Source organism: Monodelphis domestica, chromosome 6 (assembly GCF_027887165.1).
Source record: "Monodelphis domestica isolate mMonDom1 chromosome 6, mMonDom1.pri, whole genome shotgun sequence".
NCBI lineage: Eukaryota > Metazoa > Chordata > Mammalia > Didelphimorphia > Didelphidae > Monodelphis > Monodelphis domestica.
Window position 1 is genome coordinate 278,205,830 of NC_077232.1, and position 22,428 is coordinate 278,228,257.

Genomic DNA, 22,428 nt, shown 5'->3' on the forward strand with positions numbered 1-22,428 from the left:
CTATTTGGTGTGTTTATTTGATCAGAGTTGCTTTCAAGGCCCTCTACAGGAAGCAAAATAGATTCTAGAATGAAATTCCAGATTTTTCCTACCTTATCTACCTGTTTCTGCCGCAGGCCATCGGTGCTCCCACCCATGATTGAATAAACACTAATGCGTCCATCAAAGGAAGCAGCTGAGAGGACAGCTGGGTTTCGAGGACACCACTGGATATCGAAGCACCATTGTGTATTTGTGGGGAGTTCATACAGCACCTAGACCAAAACCCCCACCCCCCAAATCAGGAAATAATATTATCACTTTAGTATCAGGACCAGCCAGAGTAAAAATAACACATTTACTTAGAAAATCTCTTCAACAAAGTCCCTAGATAACACAGAGCATATTCAGTGTTGAAATAATAAAAATGTAAGCATTCCAGGAAGGAGACAAGAAAGGAAGACTCGACATAAAAATTAACAGTATGCTTAAGCACATTTCAGAAACTGATGATTTAAGCATTTCCTTATAGAAGTTAATGAGAATAAAAAAAAATTCTATATTATAGTAGCATGATTATGGACTCACCTGGACCTTTATTTGCTAACATGACATCAATTTTATTTAGATCTTAGTTTACTTTTTAAAATAACCTCAAGCAATGAACAACAAAAACAAAAATCCAATTATATAATTGCCTCATCCAATTGTCTGTGGAGTAAGAGAAATATACACATTTTTACATTTCCTTCCCTCATTCAAGACATAAAATGATACTACAATTTGGGCTCCAAGGGAAGAAAGCAAGAAAAGAAATGCAAGAAATAGCAGGTCATAAAGGCTTCCTAATGTCACAAATGTTCACAGTTTTCTAAAGTTTAAATGAAAATGCATGTTTTATACTTAAAATGGCTAATTTGGCAATGACAAATAATGACTTATGACCATCCACACCACAATATCCTAATTTCCACAGGAGTAAATCAAAGGTCTTAATAATAGCAGAAGTCATTTTAGCATGTTATACTATTGAAAAATAATAGTCAATACCCCCAAAAGAGATAAGGAAAAAGACATGTACAAAAATATTCATAGCTGTGCTCTTTGTGGTGGCAAAAAATTGGAAAACGAGGGGATGCCCTTCAATTGGGGAATGGCTGAGCAAATTGTGGTATATGTTGGTGATGGAATACTATTGCGCTCAAAGGAATAATAAAGTGGAGGAATTCCATGGAGACTGGAACAACCTCCAGGAATTGATGCAGAGTGAGAGGAGCAGAACCAGGAGAACATTGTACATAGAGACTGATACACTGTGGTACAATCAAATGTAATGGACTTCTCCATTAGTGGCAATGCGGTGATCCTGAACAACTTGGAGGAATCTATGAGAAAAAACATTATCCACATTTAGAGGAAAAACTATGGGAGTAGAACACAGAAGAAAAACAACTGCTTGAATACATGGGTTGAGAGGGATATGGCAGGGGGTGTAGACTCTAAATGAACATCCTAATGCAAACACCAACAACATGGAAATAGGTTCTGATCAAGGACACAAGTAATACCCAATAAAATTGCATGTTGAAGGGGGGGGGAGGGAATAATGTGATTCTTGTAATCAAGAAATAATGTTCTAAATTGACTAAATAAATTCAAAAAAAAAAAGAAAGTGACACAATCCTGTGCTATGCTATGTGCTATGAGATATTTTAATGTGTTTTATGCAAAAATTTAAGGTATATTTTATCTAACAAATTCAGAAATGGAATATAATTTTAAGTATTCATAATTTAGCTAAAAGGTAACAAATGGAATTCAAAATTTTTACTTTAGATTTCTGCATATTTATATGTGTGTATACACATTTATATGTGTATATATTTATATGTGTATATACACATGGTCACACACAGCTAAAATTGCATAATTTTATATCATCACTTCACATAATTTTATATCAATACAAAAACAAACATAAGGTTACTCCTTGATTAAAAGTGGCATAAAATCATAAAAAAAAATAATAGTCAATTCTCCTTTTTATATCTGAATTTTCTTGAGAGGAAAGCAAAGGAGTGTGATTTCTATGATCTCAAAGTTGTATTAGGCAAAATTTAATGTAATTTCAGAAATCTATCCCACCTCCAAACATACTTATCCTTTACACTTGTCTAAAGTGTTTTCTTATTATATATGGATTTCTGCTTCACCTGCAAATTCCCAAATTAGAAACCAAATAGACAAATAACCAGTTTTGATATGAACATCAGAGTTAAACTCCAATGGGGCTATTTCTACTATAATTCCATTTTTTTTACTATATTATATTATATATTTACTATAAAGCCATTATTATTTAAAAATATTAATTTAGTAAAAACAAAAAGTCATATGGATTCTCAGCAAAGATCACATATCAGGGAGAGGTTATCAAGAAGGAAATAAATAAATATTATTTATATTATTAAAACCCCACATTAGTAATGGCAATAATAATAAGGCAGCTGGGTGAAGTAGTAGATAAAGCATTGGATTTGGGAGTCAGCATGACCTGAGTTCAAATCCTACCTCATCTATGTAATCTATGTATCTATGTAATCTTTGGGCAAGTCATTTAACCTCTTTCAGCCTCAATTTCTTCATCAGCATAATGGGGATTAATAATAAACCCTACTTTAAATAATTGCTTGGAGGATAAAATGAAATAACATGTAAAGCATCTTATAAATCTTCAAATGCTAGCCATTATTACTTTCTATTGGTCCTCTCAAAAGTAATCTCAGCCTTTTACCTTAAGTAAAAAATTAAAAAATATAGTACTTATGTGAAATTTAAAATCTGAGACTATAAAAGGAACCCAAAGTAGCCTTTTATATGTGAGGAATCTCAGATCCCTCTTACCCAACCCCTAACTTGACAAGACCTTCCTTCCTCAGGCTCCAGGAGGAGCTCCAGGAGGTTGCTCTTGTTCATTATGTCTAATATAGCTATATTACTCAGCTGAAGTTGGTATCCACTCCCAACCAGACAATCCCACATGTAAAACTGGTGCAGACTGGACCCAAATGGATAAATCATTGTTCTCAAAGTATGTCTTTTTAAATCTAAGAAGTTATGTTTAGCCTTTTTCTCCCCGATTAACTTACTAAAAAAACTAAGTTAATAAGACATAAATTGATCAACCCTTTAAAACAAATTTTGAAAACTGGCTTTGAAAAATCATGTGACACTGGGTTCCCAGTGCATATGATAGTAATATAAATAATATGGTATTTCTATAAGTCTAACCTGGAAAATGGTCTCACTGTCTTAGGAGTATTTGTTTTTTTTAACAATGAAGTACCACATTAATTAACTAATCTTAAGATAAGTAAGAACAATAAGTTGTGCCCAGATAACATTCATGATAAAATTTTTCTTGAGTTTAACATTCACTTACATCTTTGTATTACATTCAGATGTTCATTGTAATACATAAAATAATCACTATAAAGAATTTTTCCTTTAGCAAAGAACAACAAAAAAAAAAGAACCTTGGAGAGCACACGTTTAAAAGTAGTATTTCCCTCTATACCTCTCCTGTGTTGGGGTTGCAGCAGAGAATTTTGCCATCTTTTCCACAGCTCAGCAATAACTCAGGATCTGCCATGCTCCAGGCAATGGCCAAAACTCCTCTGTAGAGAAATTTAAGGTGAGAAAGGAAATAAATTTTTAAGTATAATTAAAGCAAGTATTTTAGAGGGAAAAAAAATCAACCATTTCCCTAACTCTTATCATTACAAAATAATGGAATTTTACAGATTTTTCTTCCTTCTAGAGATATCTCAAAATTCCTTAACCTATTTACTTATTTTAATCACTGACAAAAGACAGCTCCATTCAAGGTGGTCCCATAGACTTGTTTCCAGGATCCTATCTACCTCTTCTGGTATCCTCTAAGAGAAAACCACTGAAATCATTCCTTTCCTCACTCATTCATTTTCAGCCTCTCCCTATGTACTGGCCCCTTAGTCTCACAGCCTTACAGATGGAAAAGACCTTGGAAACTATCTCTCACTTTACAGATGAGAAACTGAGACCAGTGATTTTCCCAAGACCAGGGTGATGGTAAACAGTAAAGGCAGATTTGAGCCTTTGCCCTCTGACATAAAAGCCAGTATGCTTTCAACCATACTACATTCTTGAGCTCCTAGTCCCATTTCTGCTGCCTTCAACATTCCCTAAAGATTGTTAAGCTCTCATTCTATAGCTCTCCTTTTCTTACAGAAAAAAATCCTAAAGAAAATTTGTCCACAACTGGAAAAAAATGGCAAATTAGAACAGAGTAGATGGGCAAAAATCAAAAGCTTTAATCAAAAGCAATGGTTGGCAGAGCCAAGATAGTGGCTTAGTAGTAGTGAAAGCCTGAAAATCTTCTGAATATCTTACCAAACCAATCTTTAAAAGGTGCCTCAAAAGGACAGAAGTCAAATCAGAAATATATATATACGTGTGTGTATATATATATATATAGCATAGTTTTACAGATATTTATCTAAATATATATATATATATTATATATATATATGTTTACTTATAGATCCAAGATTATAAGTAATTCATAGGGGAAAATGTGTGTGTCTGAATAAAAGCCATTATCCAGTATAAATACTAAAACATATGTACCAAATGACGTGGCATCTAAATACTTAATGAAATTAAGTAAAATAGTGGGAGAAAGAGAGAGTATACAACTATAATACTAAAGAACTTCAACTTATGCTTCTCAGACCTAGATAAGTGTAACCAAAAATAAGGGGGAAAGAAGAAGGGAATAAGAATTTACATAGCTTCTTCTAATACCAGGTACTGCACAACAACCCTAAAAGTCAGGTGGTATTATTATCTCCATTTTACAATCCAAGACACTGAGGTAAACCAAGGTTAAATGACTTGCCTAGGATCACATTACTAGTGTGAGGCAAGATTTTAACTAAGGTCTTCCTGACTTTAGGTTTAGACCTCAAATCCTCTATGCTACCTCAAATTCACCAGCTACCAATAAACAAGAAAGAAGTTAAGGACCTTAACAGAATTTTACAAAAGTTAGAAATTATAGGTATCTTGATATTAAAGAATGGTAAAAAAAAGATATATATATATACTTCTTGACTGTGCAGGGCACCTTTACAAATACTGCTCAAGTATTACAAATGAAGTCCTTACTTACAAATCAGTCCATGAAAACTTACAAATGAAGAAAAACAGAAATACTAAACACTTCTTCTATGGAATACAATGCATTTAAATTTTATTCACTAAAAGGCCAATGAAAAAACAAAAAGTAACAGGAGACTAAATCATTTAGTTATAAAGAATGGGTGGGTCAAAGAATCAACCAATTTAATTAAAGAAAATGACAATGAGACAATACTACTTGCATAAGTGAATGAAATATTATTTGTGAAATGGAATTTCATTTGTAACATTTGTAACTTTCAATATAGAAAATTAAAGGAAAAACAATTCTCACTGAGAATTACAAGTAGTCAATAAGCAACTGTACAAAAGATTCTAAATTCAGTGTATGTGTACATACACACACACACATCACCTACCTTGCATGGTTTTCCAAAACACGGAGTGGGGAAGAAGCAAACCGAAGATCCCACATCTGAATCACAGGTAATCTGTCATCTTCGGAAGCAAGGACCATTTGGGTGGCAATGTCAGGATGCCAAGCCAATCCTGAACAATGCATCTGCACACATATAATTGAAATTAACATTAACTCATTAAAAATCATCTTAGAATTAAGATATTTCTTCATTTGTACACATTAATCAAAATTAATCCACTAGATTAAGACCAATTTGTACATAGAAAAACTTTTTTTTGGTCAGTAATTGAGTTTTTATTAAGTGTCTCAAAAAGAAAAATTTCTACTGCTTTCACTTCATCTATGTGACACTTGGTGAGCTGTTGCAAACCAGAATTTTTTGCCAAAATGAATTTTCCTGCTTATACTATATAGGAACTAGACCTGTGATTTCATGGTTCCATTTTCACTACCCATGCAGAGTACCACTGTCTTTGCAACTTACAAATACACAGAATATAACAGAAGGAAGGCTAGGAGGCATCACTAACAAGCAAGGCATATGAAAGTTACATGTTGTGTTAAATAATTTTTTTTAACCTTTACCTTCTGTCTTATTGATTCTAAGGAAGAAGAGTAACAAAAATGAGTTATTTATGTGGCTTGTCCAGGCCAAATTTGAACTCATGACAACTCTAGGCCTGCTGTTCTATACATTCTGCTACCTAGCTGGCCCTGCATCATAAATTTTAATAGAAAAGCAAATTGTGTATGTGTGTATGTATGTGTGCATGCGGGTACATGTGTATATACATGGAATTTTGCATTTCCTATACAGTTATTTATACTTCTTGTAATTCTTAAAAGAGATTCACATTTTCATTTATCCCCTTTTTCTATTCTAAATGTTTGGAAATGTCCATTTGGAATTTAAGGACTGAAACAAATTGTTTTTCTTTTTAATTAAAAAAAATAGTATTAAGAGAGCTACCAAGAAAAACAAGAGTTTAAGGGACTTGCTCAAGGTCACAAAGTATTTCTCAGAGACAGAACTTGAACCCAAATTTTAGCTTCAAGCCCAATTCTCTACTTTTTTACCTTTACTTTCTATCTTAATAACAACTCTAAGATAGAAGGGTATTTGATCCAGCCATAGCACTGCTGGGTTTGTACCCCAAAGAGATAATAAGGAAAAAGACTTGTACAAGAATATTCATAGCTGCGCTCTTTGTGGTGGCCAAAAATTGGAAAATGAGGGGATGTCCTTCAATTGGGGAATGGCTGAACCAATTGTGGCATATGTTGGTGATGGAATACTATTGTGCTAAAAGGAATAATAAAGTGGAGGAGTTCCATGGAGACTGGAACAACCTCCAGGAAGTGATGCAGAGTGAAAGGAGCAGAACCAGGAAAACATTGTACACAGAGACTAATACACTGTGGTACAATTGAAGGTAATGGACTCCTCCACTAGGGACAATGCAATGTCTCTGAACAATCTGCAGGGATCTAAAAAACACTAAACACAAGCAGAGGATAAACTGAGGGAGTAGAAACACTGATGAAAAGCAACTGCTTGACTACAGGGGCTGAGAGGAAATGACTGAGGAGAGATTCTAAATGAACACTCTAGTGCAAATACCAACAACATGGAAATGGGTTTGAACCCAGAACACATGTGAAACCCAGTGGAATTGTGCGCCGGCTATGAGAGAAGTGGTGGGAGGGGGTCGGGGGGAGGAAAAGATAATGATCATTGTTTCCAATGAATAATGTTTGTAAATAACCAAATAAAATAATGTTTAAAAAGTAAAAAAAAAAAAGATAGAAGGGCAAAGCTTGGGCAAATAGGCGAAAGTGACTTGTCCAGGGTCACACAGCTAGCATATGTATGTAGGCAGATTTGAACCTATGTCCCCCTGAATTCAGATCTAGTTCTCTATCCTCTGAATCAACTAGCTGCCCTTTCTAGCTTCTAACTTAAAAAAAAAAGTTTCTAAGCATTAGAGCACCTTCAGAAATAAAAATAGCAGAAGACTTTAATAATCACTTTTTTCACCCTTTTGTCAAGGAGACCAAGGAGACCACTGGGTAAGGAGGTTATCAACTATTTTTTTTTATTATTAATATCATCAGTCTTTCCCTTTTTTTTATGGGTTATATACATATTATCATGCAAAACATATTTCTATATTGATCATTTTTGTAAGAGAATAATCATAAAACTAAAACCCCAAAACAAAAACCCAAATAAAATAAAAAATTGCATGCTTTCATCTGCATTCTGACTTCAATAGAGTTGATCATTCCACAATATTGCTGCTACTGTGTACAATGTTTTCCTGGTTCTGCTTATTTCACTCTGCATCAGTTCATATAGGTTTTCCCAGCTCTTTGTTATACTGTTCATCATTCCATATGCACAATAGTATTCCACCACCAACATGTACCACAATTTGTTCAGCCATTCCCCAAATGATGGACATCCCTTCAATTTCCAATTCTTTGACAACACAAAAAGGGCTGTTATCAATATTTTTTTTTACAAGTAGGTCCTTTCCCATTTTTTTTAATCCCTTTGGGATAAAGACCTAGTGATGATATTCCTAGATCAAAGGGTATACACTGTTTTATAGCCCTTTGGGCATATTAACTGTTCTTGTGAACTTGAGTTGAAGACACTAGATATCCTACTCCATGTTCCCTATTAGAAGCTTCCTCGTGGTTTGGAGGTGAGGCAGGTTCTCAAAGGACTTGTGAGTGACTGGGAGCTATACCAGGCTATATAGATTTCCAAGCTGGGCCCAATGAGGAAGCTATTATCTGTCATTAAGGGGCCAGCTGGGCTTACTCATGATCCAATTGGCAACATCATCTCTTAAACATTATCTACTAAATTACAGAAGGGTTGTGAGCTTCATCAGTGGGTTAAATTCCCATACTGCCAAGAGTACAGATTCCTGAAATAATGAAATGTTGTCCCGGAAAATGCCAAAATGTCTATGTATACTTGATTCCCTCTTCATTTTATACTATAGCTCTTGGATCAAACTAAAAAATTATCTACTTTTAAAAACAACTATTTCATGGTGTCATACAGGTATCCTTAATTAAATTCATTGCACATCACTTTCAGGTTGGTAACTTAAATTCATATGCATTTTATAGCCACATTTCAAAGACTTCAGGAACTTTCAGAATGGGGAATATTACATGTTAAGTGGCAGTCCCTAGTAACCAGGCACAGTATTGCTTTCAGTTCTATTCAATACTAGAAATATAGTGCACTACTACTCTCTGCCCCCACCCTACCCAAAAGGAAGGAAACCAACCTTAGGGTTACCCAGGGAGGCAGGAAACCATTCCCCATGTTAGGAGTAGATGGAGGGATGGAAAAAAGATTCAGGGGCCAAAGAGTGTGAGGCAACAGCACCTCCCCCATACAAGAATGCCACAGGCCTGACTGGGCCCCCTGTTAAGTTCTTCTTCACAAAAAACTCTTAACTCCATTTCCTGGGAGGTTTTTTTCCTGCTGGAAAAATCTTTCTTTCTTTACTATAAGAGAAAGTGACACTGAGATTGCACTGTCAGGGTTTACCAAAAAAATGCTTTCTGTACATTCTCACCACAACTCTGAGAGGTGAGTTTCCATAGAAAACTCTCCCATTCTGCCCATGAGAAAACTGAGGTTCAGAGGAATTAATTGACTTGTCAAAGATCACAGAACAAACATCAGAGCTGGGATCTGAACTTGGTGTTTCTGACTCCAAGGCCAGCACTCTATCCACTTCAAAGACAGTTAATAGAAAACCTGGATTTTGGCTTATAGCCAAATCTGCTTATGGAACTCAGCTATTTCATAAAGCAAGAGAGACACCTCACCACTTCAATAGATTAGGGGAAGGGATTAAACCCAAATGCCAGACACTGAGACCTCCCAAATAAGTGAATTCCCTCTACCAGAATTACATTTGACAGGCCATGAGGCTGACCCAACACCACACAGCCACAGTATTTCCCAGGGGTGGAGGCTTGAATGCAGGTGCCACTATCCAAGAACAACTCATCATACCACCCTGCTTCTCACACTTCAAATACAACAAACAAATATTAGAAAACTATGTTCTTCACAAATGAAACATACTCACCCTGTTACTATGATCGCTGACTTTGATTATGGGTTCATTTTTCCTAAGGTCCCAAACAGTAGCCCGGCCACTGGGACTGGCTGAAGCTAGAATATGCTGGACCTGTCTGTTCCAGGCAATGCAGCTGATGTCTTCTGGGGGCTGTAAGGACCCAACAAAAAACTGTCACTCCAAACAGGTTGAGGATCAGGTCAGAATTAAAAACCTTAGAGAGGTCACCTACTCAACCCTCCTTCTTGTCACAAATGAGGCAAATTCACAGTGGCAGAGCATAACTTGAACCCAGTACTCATCCCAAACCCAGCATGCTGATCACAGTACCACCTTCTTTCTTACTTAAAAAGGAAGTCAAAGTAAATTTACAAAAATATCTGCTATAATGGGGACAGAGGACCAATACACAAATCATAATTTCAAACAAATCTGTATTATCTGTGGAGTAAGTTTAAATCTATTCAACCCCTGAGACATCAAAACCATGTTGGAACATCTATTAATTTTACTTAAATTCTATTTGCTTATTAGAAATCAACATAATAAATACCTGTGTCTTGGCTCCTGGTGTCATAGGAGTTGCAAAATTATTTAAATCCCAAATATAGATTTCAGACTCATTAGCTCCAGAGGCTACCAGATTAGTCTGCAATTTGAAATAACAACAAACACAGTTGTTAAAAGCGGCATGAGAAATGTCCCTCCACAGTCACAGAACCAGGAACAAGCAAGCCATCTTCCAGTTTTTGTCCCAATTTTCCCCATCACATTATTTGTTTAAAAAAAGAATATACACCCAGGCCAACTGAATACTGCTTTGGAACAATTTTGTAAAATTTAAAATGTAAAAATGTAAAATGTAAAAAATCACCATCAAGATTATAAATTTAACTGTGGGAAAATGGCTTGTACCATCACAGAATTGAGCCTAAAGGAGAATTGAGATTTTATGCCAATATGTGTTTTTCATAATTTTTAAAGAAACTATGTAGGAAATTCCTGAAAATCAAACACTACCATGCAAAATCTGCATCTATAGAATTGCATCTCTGACAACTCCAATCAACCAACTTAAAAGTACAATTAGTCTGAAGGATAATGAGATAATGCATCGACAGCTTTGGGAGGTGGCTGGTATGAACAAAAGCAATACTGGGGAAATGCCCCCCCAGCTTTAAATCTCCCTGTACTTCTCTTCAACTTATTCTTTTTTTTTAAACACATATTTCCTATCTTAGAATAAATACCAGGTATCAGTTCCAAGGCAAATGAGTGGCACCAGCTAGACAATTAGAGTTAAATGACTTGACCCGGGGCACACAGTTAGGAAGTATCTGTTGCCAGACTTGAACCTAGGTACCCCTGACTCCAGGTCTGGCTCTGAGCCACTTTGCTGCCCCTCCTTAGCTCATTATTGCTGCCTGCCTAATGGGAGGCCATTTCATGGCAGCACAAGAATTTATGTGAAAGAAACTGGGGTATTCAGAATAATACTGAGTACCACCACTGCTTTCTCCTTCCCTGACTATCCATGACCTGAGACACAACTGAGCCCCAAACAGAGAACTAGGAAAAAAGGAAGGAAATCTGTGGTAGTGTGTACTTCTCAGATGGCAGCCACTGACAGAGAAACTAACAACTACTCCAGCAACATGGTAGAAGGCATGAGCATTTATTAAGTCTTTATGTGTGCCAGGTACTGTGCTATTTTATAAATGCTAAATTGTTTGATTCTCACAATAATCCAGGGACATCAATTCTATTATTATCTCCATTTTACTGCTGAGGAAACAGAAGCAAATAGAAGTTAGATGATTTGCATTGGGACACATAGCTAGGAAATATCTAGGTTTTCTAGACAGATGCAATGGAAAAGGTTTAGCAGATGCATTTTCTGTTTCAATTAACTAAAGCAACTAGTTTAAAAGGAACACTTTCAAAAAGAACACTATCACAACAAAGAGTTTTGTAATGGATTACTATTATGGAAAAAAAATCTTTCAATAGAAAAATTGTGAACCTAGTATTCTATTAATTCATACTCCCCCATCCTATAGTCAGCATGGAATGACAAATCCAGGTGCCAAGTTACAATGGTAGCCTATAATTTCATTGTAGCAATTAGTATCTTTGGTAAAATCTTACTCCAAACTATAAACTGTATTGCCTTCTTCCCACTCACACACATCTGTGCTTTCATAAAATTTGTAAAGAAAGTTCAATAGCAGATAGGGCTACTCCATGTAAACCATAGCAGGAAGCAATATAAAGGTTCCTGTTCCTTCTCAACCATCCCCATATCTGATCCAGTCCAGATTTAGGTCCTGTGGTCTGAGCAAACTCAAAGTAATGAGTAAGGAGGAAAAGGGATGAATCCCCAGAACCATAAAAAGGGATTCTGGGGGTCAGCAAGTCCACCCCACCACTGAGGATTAACAAGTAGTCCTCTGGTCTTTGCTGAAGAACTCTGATGAGGTCTTCACAATACAAACTTCTCTGTTGGACATTTAAAGCCTTTCACAAGCTGGCAGTTTCGTCTTCTCTACCTGACTTTATGGTCTCATTGAGGCCATATGGTCTGGCCAAACAGACCATCTTGCTGTTCCTCACATATAATGGTCCATCTTCTGCTTCCATGTTTGGCATAAGCTATCCCTCTAGCCTAGAATTCACTCTCTTATTTCTAACTCTTATGATCCCTAATTTCCTTTAAAACCAAACAGAAATACAAGCTTTCTCCAAAAGGAGCTTTTTTTTTTTTTTAACAATAGTGGCTTCAGTAGGATGGCTAGGTGGCTCAGTGGATAGAGACCCAGGTCTAGAGGCATGAGGTCCCAAGTTCAAATTTGGTCTCAGCCACTTCCTAGCTATATAACCCTGGGCAAGTCACTTAAACCCAATTACCTAGCCTTTATTGAACTTCTGCCTAGGAACTAATACTTAGTATTGCTTTTAAGGCAGAAGGTAAGAGTTTTAAAAATAATAACAATCATGATAGTGACGTAAGAGTACAAAGGAAAGAAGTTGGGCTCTGGAGTGAGAGGATCTAGGTCTTTGGACTGATTCACAATCACTGTCTCTGTGACCCCACTGAAGTCATCCAACCTCCACCATCTCAAGTTTTGTTTGAAAAATGAGGTCCCTTCCAGCTATGAGTCCCTGATAGCTAATGCCTTCTTCCCCCACATTCCCCAAAAGCACACCCAAACTCAGGCTGAATTGATTTGGTTTATATATCTATGTAGAATAAGCTCCTTGAAGGTAGGGTTTGCTTTGCTTGTCTTTGGAACCCTAGCACCTAGCACAAAAGAAAGGGAAAGAGACTAGACCTGCATTTGTTTTGCTATAAGGAACTCCCAGAAGAGGAAACTCCTTCTCTAATTCTGAAATTTATAGTCTGTTTATTGTTGTTATTTTTTTTAAGGGAGAGTCAGGGGCAGGAAAGGAACAGAGAACTTAAGACTTAATAAATTATAGGCTTCTAGGTAGGCTCTATCGAGCCTTAGCCCTGGAATCAGGAAGACATGAATTTGAATCCAACCTCATGGATTAGCTGTATGACCCCTGAAATCATTTTAATTGCCATCTCCCTTAGTTTCCTCATCTGTAACATGAGGATGATAACTTTACCTACTCTAAGGATCATTTTGGAGATCAGATGCATTAACATAAAGTACTTTGTGAACCTTAAACTGCTATAGAAATGCTAACTATTGTTAGCTATTATTTGTTGGTTGACTGAATAAGGGGACCTGGGATTCCTTAAGGACTTACCCAGTCATTCCTTCCATTTCTGATGAGGATGTGCACCATCCTCAAAAGGCAGAAACGGGATTTTTTCTTGATGATGGTGGGTCCAATATCGATTGCCCATGCTGTTCCTGCCTAGCTCTCATATCCACCCTGAGGTTTCCCAGCCTATCCTGCTATAACATGGTACATGAGGAGGCTCAGAGAAGGAATCAATTCCTGCTCTGTTCTCCTTTTTATCAGGCTTGCCCTGACAATCTGGAAATACTGGGCTCAGTCTAAAATCCTGAGTCATAAGTGGGAGTATGAGTGCTTCTCTACCCTAGAGCTGGTATACAGAGGGTATATTTACCCAACTTGAAAGCCCTGAAATTGAGAGTCAGGCCTTCCCATCATCACTCTAGTCAGGTTTGCTCAGCTCCCTTTTTGAGTCATTCGAAAGGATTCTCTGAGATTTGAAATTTCCATTCAGGACTGAAATCCAACGACTTTTAGCAACATATTGAACATGTATCCTTTTAAAAATATTTTACTTCAGATTTTAAAAAATTATTTTGGTAAATAAATTTGAAATGTACCATCTGTAATCACTAGCCATGCTAAATAACAGTACTCTAAGTAAATTAAAAAGAAACTTTAAAAAGTAAAAATTCTCAACATGCAATACTGAAGTTGTGTGTCCTTTAATGAAAAAATATAGCAGAGCAGTAAAAGGAGTAATGTTTTCCAAATATATGGGCAGTTCTAAGTCTTGTGTGAGAGGCCAGGCCCCCTATAACACTTCTGACCATTTTCCAGTAATACTTACCACCTTTCAAATATTTGAATTTTTAGCTGATAAGTAAATCCAAGACTTTGATATTCCCTTCCCCCCACCCCCACTGTCTATATACTTCAAAGTATGACAACATATGCCTAAAGCATCTGTTTTAATCAATCTAACCTGGAAAACGTTCACATCTAAGGCTCTCACAGGCCCTGTATGTTTGTCATTCTGGGCAATCACAACATCACTGTCTCCAGCAATAATTCTGGAAGGATCATACAGAATAACATTTCCATTTTCACCCCCTGCAATTAAGACCCCAGAAAGATTTCCTTTGGAATCCATCTTGTGAGGTCCCCAAATCAATTTGTGGTACCTGAAAGATAAAAGAAGTAGAACCAATTCACTGGCAGTGCCAAATAAAATGGAAGATGTCATGTGCCACTTTCTCTATCTCCTCCTCCCAGCTAGCTAGCTAATTTTATGAAAAGCATTGCAACCTTCAGAATTTAATTTAAACATCAAAGAGAAACAACATTCTAATATATTTAACCATAAAGAACAAGTATCTTCTGCAGAAGCATATTTTAAAATTAGCTTATTGCATCTGAAAAACAAATGGATACTATTACGATATATTACGTACTCTCTACCCTGAAGCAGACTAAAAAACCCCTCTCTAACTTAAGATGGTCTTTCAGAGGATTTGTGGCAGAACTGGGGTTGAGCCTCTCCAAACTCAGACAAGACACAAAATCCATTGCAATTATTGTTCCTAGTTCTATCCCCTTCCAATTTAGTAGGAATTGCTAAAGTAGGAGCTCTTCTGGCCTAGCCTAAAGGTCCAAGTCCCAAATGGTCACCAGGGGAAGACTTCAGTGGTTTGTAAAATTTGAGTTACTAAAAATAAATGAGTTAAATGAAGAAGAAATCCAAGCTATCAAAAGTCATTTAAAAAATATGCTCCCAATCACCAATAATTTGAGAAATACCAAAATATAAATTCATTACAATCAAGATTGTAGAAGTTGAGAAAAAATGCTAGAGAAGCTGTGGGAAAAAAGGTACATTAATGCACTGTTGGCAGAGCTGTGAACTGTGAACTGGAAAGTAAGACAGAATCATGTCCCCAAAATTTATTAAACTGCACACCCCCTGGACTCTATGATAACACAACTAGGCCTAGGCATCAAAGATATCAAAGAAAGACCAAAACATGTAAAAATATTTATAGCAACTCTTTTTTTTGTGAAAGCAAAGAACTGAACAGAGGTGATATCCAACAATTAGGAAGCAGCTGAGCAAGCTGTGGTATAGGAAGGTTTTGGTAGACTCTTCTGTTGTAAGAAATGATGCATTAGATGGTTTCAAAAAGAGCTGAGCAGTCTTGGATGAAGTAATGCAAAGTGAAATAAACAGAACCAAGAAAACAACTAAGAATGCTAATTAGAATGAACTGAAGTTTCTACTTTAGGATAATTAAAAAATGAGAAAATAAATTAGTATGTCATTACTACTGACATATTTTAGCTTTATGGTAATTACCTATCTATCACTTACCTATTTCTCATGCTATTTTAACCCAAAAAGCATTTATTTAAGCAGCTAATATGTGCTGGGCACTGGGCTAGACATTAGAAATACAAAGACGAAATTGAAAACAGTTCTTGACCTTTGGGATCTTGCATTCAATTCAAAAAAGGAAACCGAAGTCAATGAATTGTGGATTCTTAAAGTAGAAAGAGGTCTCATACCTCCTGTGCACGAAGGAGGGAGGATTACTCTCTCAAGCCAATTATTTAAGAGAAATTAAATGGGCAGAAACACATAACTGAAATATTTTGTTTGTTTTTTAACAACTGGATCACAACTGTAGGCAAATCTTTTCTTGAAGTTGTTAATTTCCCTCACTGAAAAAGGGGTAGGGCTAAATCATCTCAAAGGTCTCAATTCAACACTCAAATTTGATGTACCTATGATTCTAAAAAGAATATGTATAATTTGCAAAATTTTAGTGTTTAACCAGTACCACCCATCACTTAAGTCACAGTGGTTCTGCGAGAGCAACCAGATTCCTACGAAAGAATTCTTGTTGTCTCAGTAGAATTACTTTATCAAATTCTCTAAATAATGGAGAAAAAAAAATTTTGTTTTGGACCTGTGATTTCATGACTATAGGGAACTTCCAATAAGGAATCTCTCCCTACCAATGCAAGTAGGAACCTGGTATGCAATTTACAGAGTTCCCTACAGCAACTAAACGACTTGGCAAGAGAAAAAAAGCATCTTTAACAGTAACAATATGGTAAACTTTTCTTTAGCCTCAAAAGAAATAAATTAATCATAACTATTAAAAAACTGAAGTATTATCACCCCAAGTCAAACTTAAGATTTTCAACAATTTCCCCTGTTTTATGATCAGTCTCATCACCAATGACATTTCCTGTACACTTAAAAAATTCTAGACACAATGAATATCAACCACAAATAGCAGCATACTAATTGCAAACAATTTAGGTGTACACTGAGCTTCATACCTGTGGGAAGAAGAGAAAGTAGCACAAGATTTCATATCCAATGATGGATCAGACAGGTCTAATTCAAATATCTCCAGAGAAGCATTGGTACTAAATGTTGCATCCAATTGTTGAGCAGATGTTCCTATGAAAAATAATTCCAAAAAGCAGTGAATTAAGAGGGGAAAAAATCTTCATAACAAAGTTTTTATAAAGCTCAAAGATGCACAGGGAATTGATACAAACAAACATAAGTTATAAGGTGAAGGGATCAAATCATTAAGAGAAATTTGCCATAAAACAACTTTGGCATTTTTCATCTCACCTATCAAACTGACAAAGATGACTTAAAATAAAAAAGTCAAGGCTGGAAAGCAAGACATTATGACTTTGTTGGTAGAACTATGAATTGCTCCCATTATTCTAGAAAATTATCTGGAATTATACTAAGGAATCACTAAATTAAACATACCCTTCAAACTAATATATACCTCAAAGAATCAAAGACAAAGGGAGAGGTTAAAGATATTAAAAATATATTGCTAGCAGTCCCCTTTGTCATAGCAAAGAACAAGAAGGGAAGTAGGTAGCCATAGATTGGAGAATGACTGAAGAAATCATAGTATATCACTATATTAATGATTAAGGAACCTTTAAAAAAAACAGAATTCAGACAACCTTAACTCAACTGATGGAGAATAAAGTATACAAATATAGGAGAATAATTTTACATAATGGCAATAATAAAAGAAAACAACTTTGAAAGAATTTATAACTCTAATTAAAATAATGATTTGAGAACTAATAGTGCGCCCAGACTTAAAGGAAGCCAGGAGACAGAGATGAGTGAGAGGATTCCAGGCATGGGGAACAACCAATATTAAATGCCCAGTGTTGGGAGCAGCAGGGTCTTGTGCAAAGAAGAGTCCAGAGGACATTGTCAATGGATGGGGGGAAGAAGGGAGGATTTTATGTGTCTGAGGTAAGAGTGAGGTTATATGAAAGAATGGGGAGAAAATAAGGGATGAAGAAAGCTCCAGATTATAAAACGGCTTTGAAGGATTTTATAGTCGATTCTGGAGGTGATAGCAAGGACTTTATCCTATCCAAAATCTTGACAAGCATGACATCAAGCAGATATCTAGATAGAGATACAAAGGAAAAACAGCATAGAACTAGATGAAGAAGACAGAGGAGGCAAATAATTTTTCACCACAAATTTTAAATTTCTCTAAAAGACAGTCTAATATTTTACTAGTGTCTATTCATGTGATAAAATAATTTGCTGCTAAAAATATTCTACCCCACACCAAGATAAACTCAGAATAGGTAAATGACTTAAATATAAAGGAAACTATAACTAAATTAGGTGAACACAGAATAGTATACATGTCAGATCTTTGGGAAAGGAAAGATTTTAAAACCAAACAAGAGTTAGAAAAAAATCACAAAATGTAAAATCAATAATTTTGATTACATCAAATTAAAAAGGTTTTGTACAAACAAAACCAATGCAACCAAAATTAGAAGGGAAGCAACAAATTGGGAAACAATCATAACAAAAACCTCTGAAAAAGGTCTAACTATTGAAATTTACAAAGAGCTAAATCAATTGTACAAAAAATCAAGCCATTCTCCAATTGATAAATGGGCAAGGGACATGAATAGGCAATTTTCAGTCAAAGAAATCAAAATTATTAATAAGCACATGAGAAAGTCTTCTAAATCTCTTATAATCAGTGAGATGCAAATCAAAACAACTCTGAGGTATCACCTCACACCTAACAGATTGGCTAACATGACAGCAAAGGCTATGAATGCTGGAGGGGGTGTGGCAAAATCGGGACATTAATACACTGCTGCTTGTGAATTGATCCAACCATTCTTGAGAGCAATTTGGAACTATGTCCAAAGGGCGCTAAAAGACTGTCTGCCCTTTGATCCAGCCATAGCACTGTTGGGTTTGTATCCCAAAGAGATAATAAGGAAAAAGACATGTACAAAAATATTCGTAGCTGGGCTCTTTGTGGTTACAAAAAATTGGAAAATAAGGGATGTCCTTCAATCAGGAAATGGCTGAACAAATTGTGGTATATGTTGGTGATGGAATACTATTGTGCTCAAAGGAACAAGGAACTGGAGAAATTCCATGTGAACTGGAATGACCTCCAGGAATTGATGCAAAGTGAGAGGAGCAGAACCAGGAGAACATTGCACACAGAGACAAATACACTGTGGTACAATCAAATGTAAAGGACTTCTCCATTAGTGGCAATGCAGTGATCCTGAACAATTTGGAGGGATCTAAAAGAAAGAACACTATCCACATCCAGAGGAAAAACTGTGGGAGTAGAAACACAGAAGAAAAACAACTGCTTGATTACATGGGTTGAGGGGGATATGATTGGGGATATAAACTCTAAATGAACATCCTAGTGCAAACACCAACAACATGGAAATAGGTTCTGATCAAAGACACACATAATAACCAGTGGAATTGTACGTTGGCTACGGAAAGGGGGGGAGGGAGGGAGGGAAAGAATATGATTCTTGTAACCAAGGAATAATGTTCTAAATTGACAAAATAAAACGTAAAAAAAAAAGAAAGAAAACCCCAAATGAGGTCATGGAGAATCAGAATAAAAATATTCTAAGCAAATGTATTTTTATACAAAATTCAAATGCAGCAATTGTGCCTCATCAGCTTACCTGTAGCCAGGTAAATAGGATGACACTGGGCAGGACTCCATGCCTGTGTAGCTGTACGGTCCACTTCTTTTAACTTCATCCTGCTATAAAGATATTGTGGAGGCAGCATTATAATGCCAGAAACCCACTAGCATCCAGGCTGCCTGACCCACCAGGTCCCAAGGCTGCCTTAACAAAGAGTAACCAAGACTAAAGACCAGAGGGACTTGACCTCCTCAGCCGACTTCTCTTCAAGCCAGGCTAGTAATTTCATTGTTGTTTGGTTACCTCAACCAACATAAATCTGTAACAGTTCTTCAGTTGGGGTTTGAAAATTACTTGGGGCACACAGAGGTCAAGAAACTTATCTCGATCCAGTAAACATTAGCAGCCAGTCAAATACAAGATAATTTCAATGATCTAAATCCATACCTTTGTTGTGAAAGATTAAAAATCCTCAAAACTAAAGATGATTCACATGATATAAGTATCAGGATAAATCATCTAGTGTATAGAAAAGTCTATTGTACAGAACAGCCCACTGAACTACAATTTTGTTGCTAAGTATCTTCGAGGGAAAAAAAGTATTCAAATTCTACCTTACATAAATAATAAGGTTGTAACTGACAAAAGAGACAAACCATGACACTTTTTAGGGAAAAGGGAAATCAAACTCAGAAATGGAAACAGTGCTAAACTGAGAAAGGGTACTGTGACCAAGACTTGTGAGATATATTGTGTCATAAGAACCTCTAATGTACTTTATTCTAATTATCTTTAAGAAAATCCAAACTTCCTGGATCTATTTCTTCCCACCTGAAATGGTTTTTCCCTTTCCATCTATCTCAATTCTACCTTTACTCTGTTGCAGTGTCTCACCCTGAAACTGAATTGATCTGATGGAACCCAAATTCACCTGACCTATATAGCTGCCACCAGACCAATTCTTGACATTCATCTTGTCCCTTCAAGTGGAAACATTTAAGAGTCAATACAACCACAACTTCTAAGAAGTGTGTGGGTCTCTTCTCCATCCCAGTGGCTTCCTACCCTAAAACTCTCTTCCCAGACTAGTGGGGTCTGGTCATTCGAGGGGGTTGGGAGGGGAATAATAAAAAGGAAGCAGGGGCAAAAATAAAAATAAAAAGGAGGCAGGAGCAGTTTCCCTCCTGTATTTGTGTTCCCAGGGCTCAGAAATAATATCCAAGTTTTAGAAAAGATTCTAATGATGCTGGCTTTCGATTTTAGCCATTTGTGTGTATGTGAACAGCCCTCCAACAGCCCCTAAGAATTCTATACAAGTTTCTCCTCTCATTGGTTCCTTAAAAGGCTCAGCATGCATTGCTTCTTAGTTATCTATCATTACAGGAGAAGCTAGGAAGACGGGCAAACACGGTATTAAATGACCAGAGCAGGTTTCTCTGCCTGCCGTGGAAGGAGATCAAAGGTCTCTGCCAAACTTATACTGGGATCCTAGTCTCCCCCAGCGGCTGAACCCTGGCTGGTCCGGTGAGCAAATAGGGCGAGTCTTGGACGTGGGATTGCGGGACTCGTTTGGGAACCGAGACCGGGTACGTCACCCCTTCCTGCCTTAGTTTCCCCATCTGCAGCTGCCTTCTGAGGTGGGTAGGTGGATGCAATGGCAAGCCCCGGAGGGCCCGGTGGCTCTGGGGCGCCTAAGGGGCTGCAGAGGCGCGGGCCTGGCTTCGTACGCACCTGAGGGCGGCGGGGTCCGCTGGGTCGCGCTCTTATCCCTGGGACTCCGCCGGGGCCAGGCCGGGCTCCTGGCTCTCGCCTCTTGGCCACGGGCTCCGAGCCACCGAGGAAAAAGAGATGCCCTAGACGGACGGTCCGGGAGCTGAAGCGACGAGGGGCCGTGGCGTTTGGCAGGCCGTCAGTCAGTCTGTCGGTCCAAGCACTGCTCCTCCGGACGCCGTCGTCGCAGCTGCCCCTCCCCCCGGCCGGTGAACTCCTCCAACGTGGCAGCCGCGGCCCGGCCCCGCCCCGCGAACACTTCCGGGAGCAAAGCGGGCGGGGAGGAAAGAAGAAAGATTCTCCCAAGCGCAGGCGCGCATTGCAGACACGGTGCGCTCCTTGACAACGCAGGCGCGCACCCTGCCACGGGGCGCTCCTTCGCCAGCGAAGACGAGCTAGACTACTGCACTTCCGATATCCGGCGGAAGGAGAGGAAATCTCGCAAGTGAGGCAATAGTTCAACTCTTTGCTGACGGGCTTGTGGACCTCTTTGCTAACCTCCTGCTCCCCGAGTTTCCCAGAACCTCCCAGACAATCCGAGGCCTCAGCCCAGCCCAAACCCGGACCTGGCCCCCGCCTCCACAAGCTGGAACTAGTAGAAGAGGAGGGACTGGACTACCTCGGGGAGATCGGCTACCGCCGCTCACCCTGGAGTCCGGAGCCCGGTAAAATAAGACCCAAGTGTGAAGCGGGACCCTATCTTGCCGGACAAACCGTGAGATGTTTGGCCGCTTAGGATAAAACCGAGAGGAGGGGCAGAAATTAGGGGCCGATTTAACCAAGAAAACCCGGGGATCGAAGAAGACTCGAAATCTAACTCTTAAATCGTACTTTTTATCCGACTGTTAGGGGGTTCGACCGACGGTATTTACACGTGGTCAAGCAGCACCTCAAAACTTTAGTGGGACGTCCACAAAACGTGATGATTTAAGTTCGGAAATAAGTGCTTACAACGTCGGGAATTGCTAAAGCGCTCGAGTAGGGCTAAAAGGCTGGACCCAAGCTCGGAGATGTCACATGGAAGACGAAAGAAAACAGCAAAAAGTTGAGGGAGTGGGCAGAGGACAAGGAAAGTGGGCTTTGCCAGGGTAACCTTCAAGAGGCAGCTGAGCATAAAGAATAGACAGTGAATGAGGTATGGAGTAGATAGAGCTTACTTTTAAAACACCAGATTCTATGTCGATTTGTAGAGTGAAGTGGAAGGGAGCCAGCCTCAATTTTCTTGCCTGTGAAAGGATAGCAGCCCTTACC

General features: G+C 37.8%; 1 protein-coding gene across 12 annotated transcripts in view; it reads right to left on the reverse strand.

The window, feature by feature from the left end:
- Positions 1-21,584, reverse strand: part of SEC31A (SEC31 homolog A, COPII coat complex component) — an 88,220-nt gene extending 66,636 nt beyond the window's left edge. For 4 of the 12 annotated variants that reach the window (XM_001362676.4, XM_007495815.2, XM_007495814.2 and 1 more), the window contains exons 1-9: positions 21,139-21,534; positions 19,444-19,526; positions 16,756-16,879; positions 14,396-14,594; positions 10,253-10,348; positions 9,709-9,849; positions 5,580-5,722; positions 3,557-3,656; positions 93-254 (exon numbers count right to left, since the gene is read on the reverse strand). In XM_001362676.4, coding sequence (XP_001362713.2) covers positions 93-254; positions 3,557-3,656; positions 5,580-5,722; positions 9,709-9,849; positions 10,253-10,348; positions 14,396-14,594; positions 16,756-16,879; positions 19,444-19,522 — 1,044 coding nt within the window. In that variant the 5' untranslated portion in view covers positions 19,523-19,526; positions 21,139-21,534. Of the gene's footprint in view, positions 1-92; positions 255-3,556; positions 3,657-5,579; positions 5,723-9,708; positions 9,850-10,252; positions 10,349-14,395; positions 14,595-16,755; positions 16,880-19,443; positions 19,527-21,138 lie in introns of all 12 variants that reach the window. The other 8 variants (XM_056803274.1, XM_007495813.2, XM_001362499.4 and 5 more) reach the window with 7 other exon arrangements.
- Positions 21,585-22,428: the final 844 nt, after the last annotated feature.